The 24,248-nt window shown below is 42.3% G+C and overlaps 2 protein-coding genes and 1 non-coding gene across 7 annotated transcripts in view; all 3 read right to left on the minus strand.

Moving 5' to 3' along the window:
* kansl1b (KAT8 regulatory NSL complex subunit 1b) overlaps nt 1-12,076 on the minus strand; it is a 45,262-nt gene extending 33,186 nt beyond the window's left edge. For 2 of the 5 annotated variants that reach the window (XM_028987152.1, XM_028987148.1), the window contains exons 1-2: nt 12,005-12,063; nt 10,920-11,023 (exon numbers count right to left, since the gene is read on the minus strand). The gene's annotated coding sequence lies outside the window, so the exon portion shown is untranslated. Of the gene's footprint in view, nt 1-9,510; nt 9,942-10,919; nt 11,024-11,264; nt 11,282-12,004 lie in introns of those variants that run through there. The other 3 variants (XM_028987150.1, XM_028987151.1, XM_028987149.1) reach the window with 3 other exon arrangements.
* A 1,216-nt stretch (nt 12,077-13,292) lies between these two features.
* On the minus strand, nt 13,293-23,372 carry cdc27 (cell division cycle 27). The gene is made up of 18 exons (XM_028986258.1): nt 23,205-23,372; nt 21,962-22,037; nt 20,768-20,915; nt 18,966-19,091; nt 18,735-18,832; nt 18,418-18,575; nt 17,825-18,039; nt 17,629-17,740; nt 17,305-17,520; nt 16,938-17,142; nt 16,555-16,727; nt 16,120-16,272; nt 15,810-16,018; nt 15,575-15,692; nt 15,099-15,227; nt 14,914-14,988; nt 13,834-13,999; nt 13,293-13,624 (listed from the first exon to the last, which is right to left on the minus strand). The coding sequence occupies exons 1-18, from the start codon at nt 23,229-23,231 to the stop codon at nt 13,539-13,541; spliced, it is 2,490 nt and encodes an 829-aa protein (XP_028842091.1). The 5' UTR covers nt 23,232-23,372; the 3' UTR covers nt 13,293-13,538.
* Nucleotides 15,299-15,433, minus strand: LOC114795035 (small nucleolar RNA SNORA50). Its single transcript, XR_003750440.1, has one exon. It is a non-coding gene; the product is annotated as a small nucleolar RNA SNORA50 (small nucleolar RNA).
* Nucleotides 23,373-24,248: the final 876 nt, after the last annotated feature.

A 24,248-nucleotide genomic window follows, 5' to 3' on the forward strand; every position in this document is an offset into this window, starting at 1 on the left:
GAGGGGCTTGCATTCTGGTGCTCTGATATTGGCGGATACATTAGGATGGAAATAAATCACATACGTGAACTACAACATTATTAAAACATTTATTTTCACAGCAGCTTCTTCTGTTCAAGAAACCAACTGAAATTCAACCTGATATTCTGATTGTGTAAACAGTTTATAGCATTCAGGGGAATGGAGTCAGAACAGGCACATGATTCATTTATTCATGAAACACCAGACAGAAAAATCAGGGAAAAACAAAAGCAGAACAAACCAGAAAAATATGTAGCTTTTGAAAGCCATATCAAATTAAAGAGACAGCGCAACGGCAATTGAATAAATAAATGCAACATGTAAATAATCAATTATGAAGTATACATTATAACAATCTTGCAATATAGCCTTGCACTGTTTTCATGTACCGGATCAATTATTGTTTTACCCTGGTTAGTGCAAACAATACAAGGTTCAACAACTAGCATGACATAACGCACACGATAGTTGAACATGTACCACAAAGTCAATTATTATGTCAAAACAAATAAAATTTAAATGCCATTTCAACAAGCCAGTCCTCAAACTGGATGCTGCGGAATACAAACTGAACGCCATTCTGGTTTTGCAATATTGTGCTGCTGCATCTTCACTAAAATGTCAAAGGTCCAATTTATGTGGCTACTGAATGAAATGGAATTTTTAAAAAGGCTAGCAAACTGTGAACTCAAACACTAAAAGATGAAGCAGTATAAGGCATGTGCTGCAAGATGAAAATGTCAATGCATCCGAAATAATTTAATTTGATGGCAAACAGAAACCAATCATATGGATTCCATGTGATTATTGTTTAAGTAATAAACCAAATATCCTCAGGTTGCATTATCTATATGGTTTGCAATCGCTCTTACTCTTCACAAATAACACAAATAAGAAACATAACATATATCAAATCAATATTAAAAATAGATGGGAAACATTTTAGTCATCATCATACTAAACTTAGTAACCAAAGTTTCCAACTTGACATCTTGATTTAAAAAAAAAAAAAAATCTTAATTATTAATTTAGCGTTCACCTTAGAGAGCTGTAAACACACTTCTCGAGGTTTTTAATATGCCCTAACACGGCAGTGATCTTTCAATTATTTCACCCCCAAAACACCCAAGTGCTGTTTATAGGACCTCGTGATGAGGCTCACACAGAGCTGCGCTCTAACAGCAGCCGATACAGTGAACTTTCAAAAAGCATGACACCAGTTCCGATGTGTCATCACTCCATTATTCATCAGCTAGATAGTGTTGTGCTTAACCAGCCACTTTGAAACTAATTCTACATCTCTTTAAAATGTGCCCAACGGAGACTGGGTTCAGCATCCCCAAGCAACCAATAGCAATGGCTGAATCGGCTAAAGGTGGAACTCAAACCATTATATGAGGGTATCTCACAGCAGGCATGGTGACATTGTGAAAAGGAACGAAGAGCTGATAACAAACAGCTTCACATATTCTTATAATAAAAAGTGTATACATTGCTTGTGCTACACTGATTATGTGAGTGCGAGAACTGAGTGTGATGAGCAATGGAGGCCTGGGCCTGCTATCTTCATTGTACATCTCAAAAATTGCGGCACCCACTGCTTTCTCTTTTGTGGAATCCGGGTAGAAATGGCTCTTTCAGTGTTAAAGGTTGCCGACCCCTGGTCTAGACGGACTGTCCTTGTGACTACTGGATAAGGGGCATCTGCTAAATGCCACAATTGTAAATGTCTAAAAAGCAAACATAAAGCATGAATATGAATAACTGACTGTCTTCGACCAGAGGTCATGTTTCCAAACATTGTGTGTTTGCACATTGACGCACCTCAAGGACTAGCTCTGCGATTCTAGATCAAGAAACTTTCTGCAAGCATGAGCAATCTGAATAAAGGTAGGTCTTACATCAAGTGGAAGACAAAAAAAATAAATTACAAAAAAAAAGTCTGTATTATACCAGAAATATAATACTTTATGAAAGTTTTCATAAAGTCTGGAAAAGAAATCAGAAAGAGTTGACAAGAGAAGAGTTTCAAATAGACAGAACATCCGTGAAAATGATGACTCCAGAGCTGAACGAGCAACAGGACATCTGACTAAACAAGCAGAGTCAGGTTTCCATTATTAAAAAGGTCACTCTGGGGAGGAAATGCACTCTGATTGTACTGCATTGCCATTATATAGTGTCACATTTGCCAAACAGACACCTTGCATGATGGTAGTTTTGATAGGCAGAGGGTGCATCTGTGTGTTTCTGCACGACTACTAAACAGCTGGGGTCTCCAAGGGCATTTCTCCTCTTTTCAAGCAAGAAGGGACCTTGAGCTTACAGTGACTTTCATGTTTTTTTCCCCCAGACTTCACTCCCGAGTCACATCCTGTTGCTTTGCTCATCACGACGAGTCATGTGTTGGGCAAGGCAGAAAGTAAGAATAATGAAAGAATGCAGTAAATGAAAGGAGTATAATGAAGAAGTTAAACTGATTTAATGGGGAGGGTGATGTTAAAAGGGAAGTGTTCCAGTTAAGTCCACAACTGGCTAATTACAACAGCACATTAAGTACAAAAACAACTAGTAAGAACTCCCTCAATCTCTGTTAGCTGTACACGCCCTTCCATAAGGTTGTGATAGTCAATGTGCCACTTGATTTTTCTCCTTTAATTTCTTACATTTACAGCATTTATCAGGCGCTATTATCCAGAGCGACTTACAACCAGTAGTTACAGGGACAGTCTCCCTGGAGCAACTTAGGGTTAAGTGTCTTGCTCAGGGACACAATGGTAGTAAGTGGGATTCGAACCCGGGTCTTCTGGTTCATAGGCGAGTGTGTTACCCACTAGGCTACTACCACCCTTCCCCATGTAGCAAACAGGTCCAGTGCTTTTTAATAGTAATAGGACATGGGGGGCACAGGTCCTTATAGCATTTTTGGGTTAACTATGGCATGAAATGTCAATAAATTAGTCCCTCCAGCACAAGTTCAGCCAGTCCCCATGAATTCTCTGTGACATCGCAGTTTCATCCAATCACCGCAACCATGACATAAGGGTCAATACTGAAAATGTTCCTGCAGCAAATCTGACTTCTGCTACTATGTCCCAATCTCTTGCATGGTAATGTTCAACCACAAATGACAGAACAGCATGCCATCGGGGTTATGTGAGCTTGATTAGACAAGGCCAGGCCAACAATATCAATACCTTTCATCTACGGTCATTGTGGGAACAACACGCTTATTGTTACCTACATCATCTTCAAAGCGAACCCATGAATGAGGGGTCTGTCTTCACAAATGCATAAGAAAATGGGGAAAAAAGTGAGCACCAATCAGCACGAATCAAAAGAGAAGTCAAACAAGAGGCGGAGATGGTCACTGCAGCTTCCTCTGTCATTTATTTATTTTTTCTGGGATCCTTTGTTCCTCTACAATGCTCAAATGAAGCATGTTTCTTTTTTTCCCTTTTGTTCCTCGGAGCAAAGGGAAGGCCGGATGTTTATGTGCCTGGGATGCACGAGATCCAGGGAACTGTGCTAATCTCTTCCATCGTCTACATTAAAGTACTACTGAGTATCTGAGTTAATAAACCATTAGCTCATTCAAAGCACATATGAACATCGACTGGAATGAATTTTAATACATAAAAACATTAATGTACACGCAGAGAGAAACATTTGAAAACAATTCCCACGAAGAAACGGTGAAGCTGAATTAGTGCTCCCGTGAGATGGGGACATTATGTAATTGAGAGGGAGCTACTGACGTTTACACGCAGTTCAAGTGGGGGGCTGCAGCTATTCTAGCAACCACACCGATAAATGTGCTACTTATGCAAGTGAACATTCACTGGACGACAAAGATTTCAATCACTGATGATAGTACTCATAGTAATGGACGGGGGTCAACGCTGCACATAAAAACACCAGACAAATGTTACAGTTAGAAGACAAATGCTAGTGTTAGCACTAAAGAGACTGTGTTCAAAAATGCTTCCTCTGGTTGTCTGGAGAGCCATTATTCATATGCAGATATTCATTACACTTAAACCTACTGAAAGTAAAGATAGACTGAGAGACATACAATAGTAATGTTAAATTGATCTTCAGAAATATACAGATAAATAACAGTAACTGATGCTTTTAAAAAGGTTAAATTGTACTTTTAGGGATTTTTCTTCTTCAGATAACATGGTTTTATTATAGACATGATAATCACAGAATGTAAGGGTTCAGCAATGCCTGACGTAACCCAGTCCATACAAAGGAAAATGAGCAATGGCCTTTAGCATGCAGTAATGTAAGCCTTGAATTAAGGCCTTTGTAAGGTTAACCTGTTCGACTGGAATGTGGTTAAGTTAAAAAAACAAAAAAAACAAAACATAATGAAACAAAATAAGGTAAACTGCAAAACAAAATGAACAAGAAGGACTGTTGAATTAATTCACATCCAGGCGCTCATAATTTGCAAAAAAGTATAAAAATGTGTTTAATGTTTTAACATTGATTCAGCTGATCCTCTACTTCACAGATACTGCAACCACCAATGCTCGGGTGAAGGAGATAAGATTGATCCCATTCAGGTGTGGAAAGGCCAGAGGGAAGTGGTCATCTGCTTCTCAACCTTGATTAAGCACTCAAAACAAAGACAGACAGCAAAGGGACTGACTAGATTGAGAGAAGGCAAAGCGAGATCTAGGTCACTGACGGGACAAGTTCACCCGCAGTTCACCCAACACCATCACGCTGACTACATATCACATACCAGAAGCAAGAAACTAACCTGCCTTCAGTAAATCACTCACAACGTTCATAAGATTACTGCACTTTGACACTTGCATAGTAACAATTCTTGGACTGAATGGATAAGCCTACGGGGTAAAGCCAAGAGTAAATAATATCAATTCAGTTATCACATCTAACTAAAGAAAAGATGGAAAACATAATAAAACGAAGACTGTGTGTGCAGTCCCCATCCCTCACATAAAGAAAAATATACGCCCATGAAGTGTGATTGCGGAAGAGTGGACTACAGCCAGGCCAGACGAGTCCATGTCTTCAATAAGAGAGGGGGAGGCAGGAAGATAAGCTTTCCAGAAGTGGTGAAGTCAGCCCCCTGTGAACTGGACCTAGTAGTCAGGCTAAAACGCTAAAAACTAGAGCTGGCCCATGCCCTGAAAAGCCATTTAAAAACATTTATAGCTCTTTCAATTAACAGCCAAAACACATGATTCTCATTAACACCCACACAAGGCTGGACACCTTGTTTGTGATAATGGGGCGCTGGTGAAGGAGACATAACAAGAATAAACCGGTTAGCAGCAAACTCTTAAAAACAAAGAACGTCATACAAGACAATTTATTGTTATAAGCTGGTTCATACTGGTTCAAATGAAAGTACCAAAATAAGTACAGAACTTTTGAATTTTGAATTGAGGTTTCTAGCTCATAAACACACATACATTCACACACAGACCAACAAGCTTGTAAAAAAGAAAGGCTTCATGAACAGGTCACTGGCTCGCCTTGAAAAATCAATTGCCTTTCGCCCCTTTGCTCAGACCCAGTTCAGGTTCTTAAACCTGAAGCTGTACGTGACTACAGCAAGGGGTGAAGGCATAAACAAAAAGGCATGCAAATCTATAAAGGAGGACGATATCCAAATATTCGAACTCACACTTGCACATGATAATTGCAACAATCAAAACTACTGACCTGCATGACTCTTAAAAAGAAAGTGTTTAGGTTCTGTTCTAAATTATTCCTCCAATTAGTTCCGACTGAACAAAAATAATAACGTGATTGAGGTGGGGGGGGTGGGGGACAAAGGACTGCTGCGTTGTAACCCAATAATAGATGGATGGTCACACACACGCAGCAGTGCAGTACAGTGCAGACACTCCTGAACAAAGCAGCGATAGGTGAGAGGTGGAGACTGGGCTTCAGCCAATCTGAAGGAGGGACATAGGGAGTCTCCACCCACTGGTGATGTCTCCTTCTATAAAACCCCCATCATCTTACCCTAAGCACAATGCCGGTGTGCAATTACATTTACCCAGCCCTAGAACTCAGGATGTGTGTGTGTGTGAGTGTGTGTGTGTGTGTGTGTGTGTGTCTGTGTGTGTGTGTGTGTGTGTACGTGTACAGAGTGCACATGAATACCTCGCATAGCGAATGTGCAGGCAAGGTGATCAAAGCGAGGTGGGGGGTACTATGGAGCTATTTGTTTAGCAATATCATTACCATTTCTGGTAGTTATAAATATATGTATATATATATAAAAAACCAAAAGAATATGTGCAACACACCTGTTCCCACGTAACACCAGACACGGACACACACACTAGTGGTTCGATATGGGCTATTAGAGCATAAGCAGGAGAGGCAGTGAACTCTGGACTCCAGGTTAATATCAGTCGTAACGCAGGAACTAGGACATTGAGCACTTCGCACCTGCCACTGCCGTTTCTGACGTAAAACACCTTTGTAGTTTTTTTTTTCCCCGCTATACTTTCAGAAGAAAGCAAAAGCAAGACGAGGCACTCTGCAAAGGAGGTGAAGGAGAAACAAATTCAGGCAGAATGATTTCTTCCAGCTGTTTCAGGCATTCCCAGCTGGCCAAATTTGTTCCCAATACTCAGTCAGAAAAGCAACAACAAAATTCTTTTTTAATTACATACGTTAACAATTTTACAAAAACCCGAAAGGAAAAAGAACCATGCAGTGTCCTGAAAGCACATTCGAATCTGTGCTACTGCAATTTTCCTCTAAACTGTAAACTCAAAAAGGGTGCTGCTCAACCGCCAACTTCTTCCAGACCCACCCTGAATGGATGTAGCCATGCCAAAAGCCCCCTCACCAGATAGACACGAAGCAGGTGGCCACAGCCCCTTGGCACGCTCTTGAACCCCAGCTGAGGCAACAACTGGCCATCGGGCTTTCTCTACTCAACGTCTGAACTTGAACAAACTTGACTTCGCAGAGACCCTCCAGGCAGTGCCACTTACAGACCCAATAATAGGGGGTCGGGGGGCTCGGGGGTTCAGAGCAAAAGGCAGGAGTCATTTTGGTGTGCCAAGCCAAAAATGCTCATCTTAATAATACTACCAATAAAAACATCTACTTGAGTTATTGAAAAACTTACAAGATGGGTATAATTTTTTTTTTTTTTAAATCCATCTGAGAGATGAAAGATCTAGAGATGCAGCTGATGTAACCACACATGAAAGGGTTCTAAGGAGCACAGCGCTGAGGCAGGAGAGGGTTAAAGCACAAACTTCATTATGTCCCACTCACTGCGCAACAGTATGAGACAAAGACAAAAATCAAAGCTGTCTCCAGAAGAAGCGCATTTGGAACAAAAATGAATGCAAATGCGTCGCCGGGTAGAAATTATAACAGTTGTACGCGGTTATGTAATCTCCACTTCCTGTCATGATGCTGTACACATCCCTCTCAAACAAATAAAAACGCACGGTCCTCCAAGGAGCGGCCCTTCCCATCTAACCAGGGTACGCTCTCATCTAAACAGGAAACATGGTTTTCTTTTTATTGTATTTCTGTTTAGGTGAGAAACGTAGATATTTCAACCAAGGCCTATTGAGGCTGAGCGGTGCCTGTTCAGTGCACTTAAACATTAACAGAGCATCAGAATCCATGCAATTTCTAAGCTAACATTAGCAATTACAGTCATTTATGTGACTGCACTAGTTAGTCATGCTAATTTCATATAATGAACCTCAACTGCAGGTCCTAGTGGACCGAAAAATTAAGGGCTGGTAGATGTCAGAAATCAGAACAGGATGATCTTGGTGAGATGAAGTTTAAAAAAAACTTCTCCTCACTGTCCTCGATTCCCTACCCCCCCTCCCAGGTTTAAGTCGTATACATTCAAACACATGAAACATACCATGCCTGCTAATAAACACACATTCACACAGAGACATACTTTCCCCATTAACTCAGTGCTATGCAAACAGGAGCAAAAAAACGATTCAACTGCATAATCCACGAGTGAAACCTGGCCCACGCCGGGCCTGTGTTACGCAAGCCCCCAATCAATTAACTCCGCAACGCTCGGAAATAATGACTAGTAATTTCTTAAATGTATACGAGAGTCGACTGCGTACGAGGTCCCCCGGTGTAAAACTTCGAGCCGTCGCGCGTCCACGCAGCGACACACGAACGTAACGCGGTTATATAATGGAAAAGTACCGAATCGTGTAACACTAAACGCGGGCCACTGTTCAACCAGGCGGCCTCGCGCCGGACAGGGAGGCTACTAAACCTCCCACGAAACCGTCGTTTAAATCGCGTTAAAAAAAAAAAAAAAAACAACAACACACGCCGCCGTCACGGGGGTTCGCGAAACAAAAACGGGGGGAAAAGTTCGCGTCGGCCCAGGTGAATTGTTGTACGCCTCCGCTGGTACGTGCGCCTGAAAGTTAGCCTCGCTAGCTAACGATAACCACGTCGAGATTATGCAATTCGGGTAGTAAGCGTCACAACGCGCGCAATTCTTTCCCCCCTTTTTCCTCTCCGTCCGTCGGAACATTCGGCCCAGTGGGGACCGACGGGAATTTGGATTCGGTTCATATTCCCACAGAGACGCGGGGGTAAATAGGAGGCACAATGCGGGGGGGTGGATACAGGGCCGCGGATCCGCAACGTGTACCTCAGAATTCATTTCCCCCCAAAATAAAGCCATTAAAAGAGGGGGTGGAAGTGTACGTTTTTTCACATTGTTCAGCGCGAACATTTGGTCGCGAATATGTGTCTGCGCCATTATGTCGACACAACCATAAATTAGTGAATGAGGAAACCGGCAGCGTATTTATTTCTCCCGGACGAAAAAAAAAAAAAAAAAAAAAAAAACAGGAGAGAGAGAGAAAGGTTATTCAATAGGAATATATATAAACACATGCGCATAATTTACGCAAATGTGACCAACTTCACACTGCGGTAAGACAGGGGTACTAAAATGAAATTTTCTGGCTGCACTTTTTTCGGGGATGGGATGAAACGTTGGGGACCATGCCTTTTACCCTGGCTTACTGAGCTACACGACCGCTTATAACGCCTCATCAACACATCGCCGCAAGAAACCTAAAAGCCCGCGTTAGCCGGAGACCAGCGTTCGAGCTAAACCGGATTTTTTTTTTTGACGCCCCACCTCGTGTGTGTTTTGAACTGTGGCCTAAAAAATAAATCGAAACGAGCATTGTTGGAATAAAATGTGCAAGGCTTCACGGTGCGGCTCGTCATGCCGCCTACTTCGGGCTTTGCCGAGGCACGGCTGATAGGAAATAACCAGACGACGCGAACTACACTATATTATTAAACATCCGCGTCCAGAACAAACGCCAATTTCGCGGAACGTGAATAAATCGGCCCTAACCGCGAGGTACAAAGGCGAATGGTGCGGAATTACTCCGCGTTTTAAAGTTAATATTTTTTTGCTGCCGAGATTAAAGTAACAAAGAAAAAGGAGGAACCTACCACGTGATGAGGAGCAGAATCCGGGGGAATTTCAACAAATCCCCACCGTTTGAAGGAAAATCGTGTCAATACGCCCAGATACGATAAAGTAGTTCTCGCCGAAGAGGTCCTCCGTCCGATAAAATGTGCTCAGCATGTGCTCCAATTTCGACAGGCGTGCGCCGTTCTCGGAATCACGAAATGGGCGAAAGAACGGGTAGTTAGCGAAGGAACCGACTCAGCCTGCTCGCTACAAAAACAAGCACAGGGTGAAAATCCGACTTCCATCCGCCGCCAAGGTTCGCGCCGACGCGTAGTTCTGTGTTCTCCGCGTTCCGGATGTCCTTTCGGTGCAAACGGGCGATATTTCGCCCGTTCTGGTCGTTTTTTATTGTTGTTGTTTCGGGGTGAGCGACACTCGGAAAATGGCGGCTCGCTCCTCTCCCTCGGATTTCAAGTCTGACAAACAGAGAGCCGGAGCAGAGCAGCGGCGGGAGACATTCCTCGCACTCGCCGCTAGAGTGAAGGGCTCGGGCCAGGGAGGGTGGCGCCGCTAGAGGGCGCCGGCGACGCGGCTTTCTCGGGCCAACTCACCGGACACCGCGTGTGCAGATGCGGCCATTGCGGCTCCGGTGCAGCTGGGAGGCGAGCGCGGCTTGCGACGTGCCAAGAACCAAAATGGCTCCCGGTCCCGAAACTTCCGCGCTCCGCACAAGGCCATCTGCACAAGCGCCAAACGCGGTGGCATCGGCGGGGAGGAGCGACGTTGACATGACACGTTAGAATTGTTCGCGTTTAATCCGCGGGTGGTAGTCCCCCCGACATGTAACCCATCTAACGATAGAGATTATATCGCATCACGGAGAAGACCGTGCATCTACCTGCATCAATTTGGTGAAACGTAATGGGTCCTTCAAAAATACAGTCATGACCAATACCTGATATTAGTTAACCACGTGGTTGTCCAGGGACGGAATAAACTCGCTGATCGCATCCGGGGGTGTTTGGGTACTTATGTATAATGTATAAAGGGAACCAACCCGCCGCTAGATGGACACCGATGTGTCCGCGAAAAAGAAAGAAAAAACAGCTTTTTGTGGTTAACACAAAATAGCGCGACGAATTGTCACAAAGCGGGTTTTGAACCCCACAGATCAGTATGCAAAGTGAAAAATTATCCGAATTTAGGCGCCGACATGAATAGCGCCCCCTAGCCGGAGTCATAAAACCGTAAGTGGTCTTCAGATCTGCACAGAATCTCTTATTTTCACAAACTGTTAAGCGCCATCTGCTGCTTGAACGTAAAATACCCCAAGCACTCCGTTTTCACTCATCATCCTCAGTTGGTCCTAAGGAGGAAAATTTGCGGTAGATCTTGTGAAGCTCTAACAGATCCAGCCCTTGTCGGCGTCAGAAACGGCGAAACTCACCTTTGTTGAGTTTTCCAGTCTTACGTGGCGGTCCAATAAATCCATATTTCATTTAGTTTCTTAAGCAGATAACTGAAAAAAGTCCGTCGAATTAATCCCTTCACCTGAAAAAAAAAAACAAACAATCGAAACAACCTAAATTATATAGAATTGTTTTCACGTTTCCCCTGTATTTTCATATTAACATGTTATTTTATTAAAATATCGCAGTACATGAGAAAACTATATGTATGTTCTGACTGATCGAGGCAAGAATGAAACAAATGCTAAAACGTTGCGAGAAACGAGTCAAATTTGCGAATCACGTTATCTTAGTTTACAATGTTCAGTAATGCTGGCCCGTACCCTCGCTTTCTCCCCCCTGCGTTTATCAAACATCGCTTTCTTCGTGTAGCAGAAATTGTATTTATGACACTTATGCACATGAAGCCCAAAATAGCTGCAGCCGCTAGCTGCCCCTGACAGAACTTAACCCAATACTGTAGCGACGCTGCTACGACGTTATAAAGCCCGTTATTAAGCACAACGCAACGGCGAAACAGCCGCGACGGGCAAAGTTCAGAAACAAACAGCGGCCCTTTCCCCTCCAGCCCCCTGTCACTGGGGAAATTCGCCGTTTAATGCCCGACGTGCCACTGGGCGCTAGCTAGCTCGCAAACTAGCCCGTGCCTGCGCCTAGCGCAGCCGCGGTCGGCTCCCCTCGGCTAGCGGCTAGCGCGCCGTGCGCTGAGATGCAACTCAACTTTTTGGCAAAAGCCCCGTCTAATGTCAGAAAACGCCGCGCACCGGCGCCGGACGGCGGGCGCGGGGCGGGCGCCGCTCGCGGGTCTCTTGACAGCCCCGCCGCCGTCCGCGGCGCGGCTTCTTATTTATTTGCCAGCGTTTGGCTCCTAGCTTACTGTATGATTAGACCGAACGAAACAATTTTGGCCTGTTGACTGCGGCCACTGTAAATATTTACTTCGCCAGGCGCCCGCTCACCGGACTCGCACACAAAATACCGAACGAGCCCCTTCCGCCCCATTCCCAGCAACGAACCCACATAAACTTGTCATTTTTTTCCAAATGTAATGAAAATAAACTACCTTTTTACATGACTGAGTGTAGAATTCACGTCCCCCTTACCTGCACGGATCAACCAGCCTTGAACCGGAATCGCCCGCCTGTCGTGCGCTGGGATTCGCCAGCTCGGCCAAATGCGGACGCTGATTGGCCGGATCGGCCGTCCGTCAGAGAAAATGGGCGTTCGCTTGAAAGTGGATACAATTTAAGTTTACCGTGCTTGTTTTCATTTGTGCAAAAGAATTATCGAAATTAACCGGCTGCCTGAGCTGCGCGATCAACGTTCCAAAATGACTGCCGTTTACGAGCAACGATGTGCAACGTTTTGGCTGGTCCACAACATTCCGTGAAACTGGTTACAGTACATAAACGCGGAACAAATCGCTGTTTCGCCACGAGTTCTGAGTGGCACCGAACTCGGAGGAACGCTTCACTTGAACAGCGCTAATGTATAGTCATAAAGACTTTATTACGCATAATTAACTGTGGTTTTGATGGGTTTGTTCATCTTCTTTGTTACATATATTATTTAGTGGTCTCAGATAATGCACAATAGTTGTGTGATATGCATTATTTTCTAGTTCGTTTCTCCCCATTTGACACATCAAAACGCCAAAACTGTCCAAAGTAGTTTTATTGTAGAACTTTCGATAAGTCTTTAAAATATACATTACCAGGTGTATTCCCCAAGACAGAACAAACACATCAATGCACTTAAATAAAAACTGGAAAAGCTCATATGTGAACACATCAATGAGCTGTCTCTCATTGTTTTACAGCACCACAACTTTAAGTAAAAAAAAAAAAAGAAAAAACCCTTTGATCTCTGGGATAGTTTGCACCCCCTTTATATTTCAAGTGCTCACAAAGTATGCTGCTCCACACCTCAAATCCGTGGTTAAACTTTCAGTGTCAAACCTGTCCAGCTCATTGAGTTAACTGGTGAAATCTGTGAACAGGGGAAGGACAGACATGTTGTATTTCCCCATCCAAACCAGCAGTGAACTTGATTTATGTTTCATTTCATCAGCCATTTGAAGTGAAAAGATGAAAATTGGCAATCAGGACACACACACACACACATCAACAGAGAGCATTGTCAAAGCAAGACAAAAGGCTTGTTACTTCAGGTGTTACATGGTTAGCAACTATTGTGTTTAACTGATTCAGAGCAAGTGAGCCAGCACTTTCTGACTTACGCTCTGCTGTAGAGCTGGAGCCCTACACTCAAAAAAGTGCTTTACTCTCCCCTCCACACACATACACACACACAGTCAAGGAGGAGAGAGAGTAAATCAAAGAACTACAGACTCTTGCTGATGTCTTTATTCAGAGTAAATAAAGATGATAAAATAACAGGAGGGAGGGGGAGGAGGGAAGTTGAAAACGACAAGATAAAAAAAAGAAAAGAAATGAAGAGGTACTGTATTAGCAGCAGTTTGTTTTCCTTTTTAAACTTCCTTTTACTTTTTTTTTTACTGGAGCCTTAGGCAGGTGGGACTCCAGGTTGGCATGGTTTCTAAGTGAGTCCATAGAGGAGTTCAGACTGGGAAAGGGTTACAGGACCTCATCACTCTCAGCAGTGTGGAGCTGGGTGTCGTCCGCATCTGTCATACTGCTCTCTTGTGACTCTTCTGCTTCAGCTGCAGAGCAACAGAAGAAAGAGGAAAGCTTTGAATTAAAGCATGCCACACATATACTGATTTCAAACATGTTATTTATATGATTCAAGCAGTTAAATAATAGTCTGCACTTAATGTTAAAATTATTGACATCCGTAAATTTCAGTGTACTGGTATTTGGCTGGTTCTTTAACATGAATAACTAAACAGTTTGGCTTCACTGCGCTTACTTGAATAATATGGATAGTCTTCTGGGATGACTGGCTCCTCATCGTCTGGGAGGTATCTCTTGTCTATGGCCTCTTTAATCTGATTGTTGGCTCCTTTGGGGTCCAGGTCCATTGCCCAGGAGAAATTCATCAGTGCTAAGTGGGTCTGGCCTAGCTTCTTATAGACCTGAAGAACAGACAGCCAGACACTACGCATAAAGAACACATATGACAACACCCATACTTTAGGCTCCGCCCACACATGAACAGGATTGTTTTTGCCTAGAGTCCACAAAAAGTTTTAGGGTACAAAAAAAACGGTTCCTTTTTAAAAACAGGTTCTAGAGTAAAATTCTCCCACATGTATTCCATCTGAAGAGCAAAATACCTATTTTTGTAAAAACGCTGATGTAATACCCCAACCTGACCTTTAACCGCAATTGAATCATACATAACATTAATGCCAGATTATAAGATTGTGGCTGGGCTGCATCGGACCCTAACAAATCAACTCCACCTGTGCTTTGATGTTTGCCATTCTTGTTCAGTGTTCAACACTAACCTCATGTGGAGGCTTTATGCGTGTCCCCCGTATGGTTTTCGGTTAGATTTCAAAGCAGAATTGCAACACCATCTACAGGTGTGGGGAGTTAAAATAGAGTTTTACGCCATCTGTATCACTACAATATTTGTAGTGGTCTAGCGGGTAAGGGATAGACCCGTAATAGAGTCCCGAACTGCCAAGGTGCCACTGAACAAAGCACAGTACCCACACACTGCTCCATGGGCGCCTTTCATGGCTGACCACTGCTCACCAAGGGTGATGGGTTAAAAGCAGAAGACACATCTTGTTGTGTAAACTGTGTGCTGTGCTGTGTTTCACAATGACAAATCACTTCACTTTCCATTTTTCAGAAAAAGATCCCGTGTGGACAGTTTTTCTTAGAAAATGGAAACCCGTTTTAGAAAAACATTCTGGTGTGGACGGAGCCTTAGTATTCTGTCAGCCAATACATTTAGTTAATTTCTGTGTATTTTGTATAGACTTGTAAGTCAATTTGATTCCATTGTTCTTTGTTGTATTGTTCTTGTTTTTCTTACCTTTCCTATTAAGAAGTAAACAAGGGACTCTTTGGGCACTATTTGTTTCAATTCCTCCAGCTCTTGCAAAGCTGCCTGTTTACAAAAAAAGGGGAGGCCTTTTTTGTTTTTCTTGTAGACCTTTAGTACATTCATCTGAATAATGTATGCACAATGTGATCATTATCTAGAATGGAAGGACAGACCTTGTACTTTTCATTTGCAAAAAGAATGGAGGCCCTGTGGAATTTGCATAGTGGATTCTTGGGGTCAATGCTGATTGCTCTGTTCAGGGTCTCCAATGCATGGTCAGACTTTTTGAGTGCATGCTGCACCTGGTGTAGAGGTAAAAATGTTTAGCGGAAAAGAGAATACCACCCGACATTTCTAAAGACACTATTAATGAACATGTAGATTGTTTTTAAAAGAGCATCCTGGTAGACATGCTAGGAAGCTCTAGTTATAACAAACTAAAGTTGCTGTTGCACTGTTGCGTAACCCAAGAGACCACAAAAGGCAGTCGGGTTTAAATACAGTGCACTTTCACATGCATGAATCCTTTAAGAAGTCCTTGCCAGACATTCCTGTAACACTAACATTGACACTTGAGTCAAAGTCACATTTAAATGCTAGCCTGCACACATGATTATTGATCACAGGCATGCTGTGCTTAGAGACTCACCACACCAATATGACAGAGCAAAACGGAGCTCTCAGGGTTGATGCTCAGTGCTTTCTTAAAGTGGATCTCAGCCAAGTGGAACTTCTCCTGCTTAAAATAGATCATTCCTAGACCATACCTGTAGACCAAAATGAATTTAATAATACAAATGAACACAGTATAATTCTCCAAATGATGAACCAATGAAATAAAATCAGAATTTATGCATTGCAGTTTTAATGAAGCTTGGGTGTACCATGCATTGTAGTGGCGAGTGTTGAGGCGTATGGCGTTACGGAAGCAGCCCAGGGCTTTCTCCAGCTCCTCTGTAAGTACTAACTCATGACCCAGCAGTGTGTAAGCATAGGCAAAGCTGGGATCCACCTGGATGGCACGAGTGAAAAACTTGATTGCAATGTCATGCTCTCGTTGGAGACTGAAGCAGTTACCAGCCACACACCAGGGCTACAAGAAAGACAGAAACAAAAGGAAAAATAAAGGACTAAATCATACAGACGTCTAGAACTTGGTAAAAACAAAAGCAATCAGTGTAATATGATTTTTACCTCGGGTGAATTCTTGTCCATGTCAGTTAAGTCTTTGGACAGGGCAGAGAGCGCCACATCCTTCTGTAAGTGCCACAGGGTGGTAGAGTATATTTCCATGCCCTCTACCTGATAATTCTCAATGCGTCGAACCTCTGAGAAAATTCGCTCAGCCTGAGACAAAAAAAGTGAACAGTGGCATCATTATTGATGCAATCATGTTTATACATTTTTCATTGAACCAACTATATTAGTAGTAGTATTAGTAGCTGTAGTATGACATTTTGCTCAACAATACACTTTATATGGTTTGTAATCCATAAAGATAATGTTGTACTGACCGTGAAAGCAACTCAAATAAAATAAAATCAAGCTAATTGTGAAACCAAGATTATTTCTCTCACTAGAATTACCAAAATTTCTAATGGTTGTAACCCTAGTGCACGAGTGCTGTACCTGCATGTACTCTGACAGCTCGAAGTGTGCACGGCCAATCTGACCCAACACCCAGCCAGTGTTGTAGTGGTGTGTGGGCAGCTGGCTCAGAATACTGATTGCCTCCTTGCAGTTGTAGGAGCAGAGTGCAAGGTAACCCCGTCCAATGTCCCGCATCAATGTCATCAGGCCATCTAGACACAGAGGGGAAAATTCCATATTACTGATGGGACATACACTTCAAATGAAATGGAGGGGTGCATGCAAACTTCACACACCCAAAACATACAGATTTGCCAAAGAACTAAATATACTAATCACAATCATTGCTCAAAATTGACATACCTGTTCAGATCCTGAGCAACTAATAATTTTTATCTTAGCGTTTGACATGGGTCATGTACCTGCTGCCGCTTTTTGCAGGGTAAAAGCTTGAAACTGGGGTGAGCCAATGTTGCCCTTTCCCTCTGTCATGGCAGAGTCCAACTTCAACAGCTCAATGCTCTCATTCAGGTTGGAAGGAGTAAGACCCCCTTTCCCTGTCTTTGTCTTTGTCTTGCGGTTTGGTATCTTTGTAGGGAACTTCATTTTCAGTTTCTTGCTATTCTCCTGTTAAATCAAAGAAATAAAAATCTGTATAAATATATGTAGCCTTCAAAAAAGCATTTCTGGCACAATGAACAGGTATTTTGGCAGGTTTCACAGCTGACAGATTGTACGGAGGAACCGCCCACATGGCAAAGGATTTTCTTCAGCAGAAGGTGCTCTTACCTTGGCAGTCGAACTGGCACTGGTGAAAAGTCTTGAGCTTCTCCTCGGCTGCACGTTGGGTGGCGCAGCGATGGTTGGGCTCAGCACTTGAGGTGTTGTACTGGTTTGTGGGGCAGTGGTCTGAGTCTGGTTGAAGGGGACAGGATTGACCTCTCTGCTGTTCCCGCTCTGTGCAAAGACTGACTTTGTGCCCCCTTGGCTGATTCGGGCTACAGACTAAAAAAAAAAAAAAAAAAGCAGTGATAAGATGTTTTTTTTTTTAGATTTAATAAATTGTATTAAATCGCATTAAAAACAGATTAGTCAACTGAAGTAAAAATATACCTTCTTTGGTGGACCTGCAGAGGGTGGTGGCTCCATCCCAGAGCCAGTGTGGCTATAATTTTGGAGGAATGAAGGATCCCCTGGGCTGGGCTCCAGGGGAAGGATACCAAAACTGGATAATGCAGACAAAGACGGTGACTCAACATCTTGTGTCTGAGGCATTATAACAATGGCAAATTATGTGGGGGGTCCATACCTCGGTGTGAGGGGGCTAAGGGCAGCAGGTCCACCCAGCAGACTTCGAACACTCTTGGGTTTGTTCTGCACCTGCTTGCTTATGAGCAAGCTGCCTGTGCTCAGAGGCACAGCATCAGGAGAGATGACAGAGGAGTCAATATACGACATGGACGAGTCCATGTTAAGAGACGTGTACTTTGAGTTGGATGACTCTAGATTGAGCCTGTTTAACTCCTGTGGGGGGAGTAAGTAAAATATTAAATCCTAGTCAAAATAAAACCACATCCAATAGACCTCATATTTATTAATCTACATAAACAGTTTTAGTCTATACTGCAAATTGGAAAATGAGGATGCTGAAAATGAAACCACCAAGAAAGCACTGGAAGTTTGGAGTGTCGTGTAGCTAGTTCTCTGCTGTGGTGTCATGGCAACAACTATGTCTTGATGTGCGCTACAAACGACCCTTGGCCAACCCTTGGAATTATAGAGGGGATGCAGTGGGTATGATTGAGGGGATGCAGAAAAAAGAACTTTTCATGACTTTTCCAGGTTTATAATTACCATAGGAACCCTGGATATAGGGTGCAATTAATAGAATGGCAGACGTACTAAGGTGTCTTGTGGTGTCTCCATGAGGACGGTGTCCACCTGTCGGTGGGCAGGATTGTGGCTGGGTGTGTGAGCAGGGCTGACTGGTGGCTGGGTGCCTCCACTGAAGCTCTGCAGGGAGGTCAGTCTGAAAATCTGGTCAGGGTCCGGCCGCTCACCTGCATCAAACAAAAGTACAAAAAGACATTGTGAGGTGAGGTAAAATAAAAAAAACGGAGTGAAATAAATCTACTCATGGATGAATAAAATATACAATGGGTTTAAACACAAACAGGCATTTTTCATCTCAGTACATTACAACCACAAATACAACTTACCAATCTGACAAAGAGACTCAAACGGAGACCAGAGGAAAGGATTCAAAGCCAAGCTCTTCTGGTAACATTCAGAGCCCTTTGCTAGTCGATCTGTTTTGCTGTATTACATAGGGCAGAATGAGAGTTGTCTCAGTAACTTGTCTCATATTTAAACACATGTGCACAACAATATCACTACAACAATTTCCTTTATCTATGCCCCTTAAATGCAACTAAAGTGTTCATAATTACCAATAAATTTGACCTAGAAGAGCCAGTGTGAAGCAGGCAGAATCCCCAAACTCCGTGACTATGTCATCCTGACTCTTCTGTTTGTTCAGGACACCTCCAGTCAAGATCTGTTCTCCCTCTGCCAGCCTGAAAGTAAATAAAACAGATGCAATGATTAGTGAGACACATGAGATTTGGTGAATGACTGCTGTGACTAGACTAAACTGAATCGATTGTGCCAGTCGCAATATAACCAAAAAAAATAAATAAATCATATATAAAATATTTTTATAATATATTTTTATTAGGGCTGCACGATTTTGGGAAAAAGACATATTGCGATTATTGAGATCAATATTGCGATATGATAAAGGACACTTACATTTACATTTATGGCATTTGGCAGACGCCCTTATCCAGAGCGACTTACAACGTGCTTTCAAGTTACCATCGATGAAGAGATCAATAAGGGCTGTGAGGTAGGATGGTGCTACTCCATGTTTGGCTTTATAGGCCAGCATCAGTATTTTGAACCTGATGCGTGCAACTACTGGAAGCCAGTGGAGGGAACGTAGCAGAGGGGTGGTGTGGGAGAATTTGGGAAGGTTGAAGGACACTTGCTTGTATATCAATGATAAGTCGCATACTAATAGTGAAATGTTCAAAGTGAAAAATACAAATTACTTATAACAACCTGAAATGCCCAGTGCTTATTCTACAAAATATATATTAAAAATATATTCTACAAAATTAAATACATTACTGTCGCACGACAAACCAACTGTTTTGATTATATTTGGCCATTTTAAATCCGGTATTATAGTTCTTACGTTTAACCAAAACGTTGTTTGTAGGCTGACTTGAACACAGGGATGCATAGCTTTGCTAGCTTAGCTAAGGTTAAGATTTGTAAACTGAGGTGAATTTCTTTAGGAGTCCTTCAAAGTTTGATAAAAGTTAACTAAACAACTAAGAACAGTCTAAATAGTTAATGCCTATGTTTAGCCAAAATGTTGTTTGGAGGCTGACAAACACAGGAATGCATAGCTTTGCTAGCTTAGAATGGGATTTTATAATGGCCAAATATATTCAAAACAATTGTCCAGCCTTACCTATGAAATGTAATCCCTGGGATCTGGTTTGGAGCGTACAGCGGTTTGTACAGCCCCAAGCAGCACAAGAGTGAGGCATTTTTATGCACTTTTCTCCATACACATGTATATGCTTCAAGCCACAGCAGCACCTATCGCAATATGGCGGCAACGTTGACGTACGATGCAGCGCGTCATGCGGCGTCTAACCATATGTCTCCGAATCGAAAGTCATGTGACCAAACACATCACATCCGACTGAAGTGAGACTTCAGTCAGCTCGCAAACTTTGAGAGAATGAGAATATGGATCGGACATGTTGCCGATCCAATCCATGTACTAATCATTTAAATCGCAGCTTTTTGCGTTCATGTAATCGCACAGACTGACATCGCGATTACGATTGTGATTAGATTAATCGTGCAGCACTAATTTTTATATATTCTGGATATGCCAGACATGGTAATGCAACCAACTGTAAATTTATCAAACACTCATCCTACCAATTAATTTTTATTTCCCCGCAAGCCCTGGGACAGAAACTTCTGCTGCATTGTACACACCTCACTCTAGGGTCAATTTAGCTCTGATGGTCTCTGATAAACTACAAATCCCTGGAACATGTGAGGAGACCTGAATCCTGCAAATTAAAAAGAAGAACACCCAACCCAGGACAAACCATACGCAATTGTCTTGTTGCAAAGCTCCCGTCGCTAAAGCAAAAATACTTACTTGCTCAGTTCCACGCAGCACTTGGCCAGGAGGTATTTGCATTGCGGTGTGGTGCAGCTGTGCCCCTTGAGGAGGTGGTACGCCTTGTAGGCCTTTCCAGAACGGTAGTAGCATGTGGCTAAGAGGAAGAGAGCTTCCTCTGAATGAACTGCCATCAAGAGCAGAAAAGGAGAAATTAGTTTGTTCACTTCTCATGACAGATGGCAACTGTAACCATCAGCTTTGATCCCTTTGCTCCAATGCCATGTCCGTGGTAAATTTTGGAGGTCGATGCATTACTGACGAGATGGTAAATGTGAGACTGCAACACTGCGAAGTGACACCTGCTGTTTCCACTGGCAGAGTTTCCCATTCATAGCATAGCAAATTCCATTTACAAAGAAGTGTGAAGCTGCCTGCAGCAGACATGACTCCAGCAGGTCCACATGCACTGCTTATTAGTTTACCACTCATTCAAGTCATAAAATGCCAGGCACTGCACTTTCGGCTACTTCAAGATGTGAAGCATGGTAACATAGAATTTATTTTAAACCAACTGAAAACAAAGCACTGGACATTGGAAGCAATATAGAAACTGAGTCAAAGGTGTGCTAATAACACAATGCAGCATGTACAACACCAATAATCTCCAATATTAACATAATACCCATTTAACAAATTTACTTAGCATGAAACTACAATACAAGTGCAATATTGTCCGTATAATTATACAATTGGGATTAATGAAATAAGATGGTGGTGTATTGTATAGATAATCTAAAAATATCCCAATATAAATGAAGATGTTTTAATTCGAGTAATACATATTCAGACTATATCTATTTGAAAGACATCTTAATGAATAAACCTGCTGACTTGGTGCCACAAACCAGTCGGTTCTATTTGAAAAATAATTTAAAATCACAATGCAACCTTTTCTTTGCCAGTATTACTGTAAAACGAATGTGTCACCATGTGACGACCTCTCAAATTGAATGTGAAGTAGGCCTGAATGTATCTTCCACTCATGAGTAGAAAGGAGCTACAAAGATTGTGCTGCTTTGATCATAAACATGGCCATAAAGATTTACCACTGTAAAAAAATAAAAAATAATAAAAAAATCCATGCACACAGTGACACAAACAACAAATGCTGGTCTGCAGCAACACTGCCACACTTCTGGCATTAGCATTAAAATGATTGATATTATTTACCTTCAGCATAGAGCCTCTCGGCCAGGAAAACTGCATCACGATAGGCATAATGGTTTAAAGCGTGCCAGACAGCAGCCTGTCATTTAAAAGAAAGAGGAGAAAACAGGGGTCCATGTATTATGCAGCATATAGCAGTGTTAGTATCATCATCATCATAATCATCAAAAGCAAAAAAAAAAAAAATTTTAATATACAATGAAAGGTTTCAGTTTCAGGGAACACAAAAACCACTGCCATTCACCACGGCTGGAAATTCATGATGTGCGTTCATCAAATCAAAAAACCTGCAACCACACCATTTAACTGCAATTAAGGCATAGAAATAGAAACGCTTGTTGAAATGACGAGTGCACGGAGGAACAAACGAGGTCCTTGAAGACTTTTACGCGGACTGTATTTCAATCTGATAATATCCAGAAACTGAGAGAATAATAATAAAAAAAACAATACAATGGTATACAATACAATAGTTTATTTACTATAAATCTCATACGCGAGGTGACAACCTATGCTTGGTACACGTATTGATTCCCTTAAAATCAACCAAGCGATTAGAAAAAAGGGGCTACGTCGGTGGTAACTGGGTACGTGCGGCATGAAGCCACCTCATTCAATAAATGACAAATGTATAGAGTGAACACGCCAAAATTAAAACGATAGCCCGCTGTTAAAGAGAGCTACTTGTCCACCTCCACGGTATTCAATGCTAGTTTAGCTCATCCTCAGAATCAGTCTTTTGCTGAATTATTGACCATATCAGACAGTAAGAATCTATATTATTTTGGCAAAGGAACAAGCGTTGTTCGGAGGCCATCGCGAGTGGTGAACATTCGTATTTGCAAACCGATAGCCAAATGGCTAACGCTAGTAGTTAGCTAGACGGCAAAAGAAGCTAAGGACTCCAGCTCAGAAGCGCTACTAGCTAGCTAGCGTTAGCCTAGTGTGCTAAATGGTCATTACTGGCGTTAAGAAATGTAAACCAAATGTAAACCATTTTGTCATTTAAAAACAATATATACAGGAAAGACTACATGAAACATATATTATATCAGCGCGTCTAAAGGCGCGGGCCATGCTACACAGGCGAGTCACACGAGTAAATTAGGCCCGGCCCTTGCTTTTGAGGCCTCGGTGTGTGAGTAAAAGGTCTCCGCTTGCCGGAGTATAAGTTCGGGCTGACACAAAAGTCATTTGCGCCCATGACAGGTTAACCACGATTTAGCGTTACATTTCCTGCACATACCTGAACGGGTTCCTGCAACACCGTCATCCCGTCGCCGTGCTCCTTCGCTCGCTTGCTTTTTTTTGGTTTCCCTCTTTGCTCTTATTCCTTTCTTAGTTCAGTATCCAAGCCTGAAGTAGGTCTGAAGATTTGAACATTCCAACCGTTATCGGCAGTGCCGAGTACTTCCGGAAGGAGCCGAAAAGATTTAAAAAATATGCACGAACCAAACCGAGCGTTGACGGAATTTGTCGATGCGCAGCAGTCAGACCCTTATTCGTATTAATGTTATTACCACTGTGTAAACACATGCAAACACGTTCATATTTATTCATTGTTTATTTATTATTGATTGTTTATTTTACTTTATCATATTTATTCATATTCACATAAATAAGCAAGTGAATTTTTAGAAAACAATATAGTGAACTATACAACACAGATGTGCAATACACAACACAAACAGAACAACAACACCTTCAGACACATTAAACATGGGGAAAAATTGGAGGATGTGAAATAAATAAATAACCTATGACCTTAAAACAGTATAATGCAGTGAGGGTAAACAGTAAGTATACGTATAAATGTAGATATAGCACATACATACACATTTCCAATTGAGAAGCAGGTAATTAAAATTTTTAAGTGAATTGTCATTATGATGCCCAGCAAGCACAGCAAACAAAATGTCCTTTGCATTTAACCCATCACCTTACTGTGAAGCAGTAGGCGCCAGGGAGCAGTGGGTAGGCCATGGTGGTTCGGGATTTGAACCTGCAACCCTTCCAATATGAGTCCACTCCTAGATCACCACTGCCCCAAAGAAGTTTTTGCACAATCTGGCAGACCTGTTCCTAATGCTGAATCTATATGGAACAGGATTAACAGTTTTGTCCTACATTTTGTAGTGATATTTTGCCAAATTATTGTGGTAGGATAAAAAGGAGGATCTTAAACAACTGAGCCTCTCAAACAGACAGCCACAGTATCACATGTTAAAAGGATCATGTGAAACATCTGCGTCGATTTTGACCAGCTGGTGCTACCCTGAAATAACCCACA

Source organism: Denticeps clupeoides, chromosome 7 (genome assembly GCF_900700375.1).
Source record: "Denticeps clupeoides chromosome 7, fDenClu1.1, whole genome shotgun sequence".
NCBI classification, from domain to species: Eukaryota; Metazoa; Chordata; class Actinopteri; order Clupeiformes; family Denticipitidae; genus Denticeps; species Denticeps clupeoides.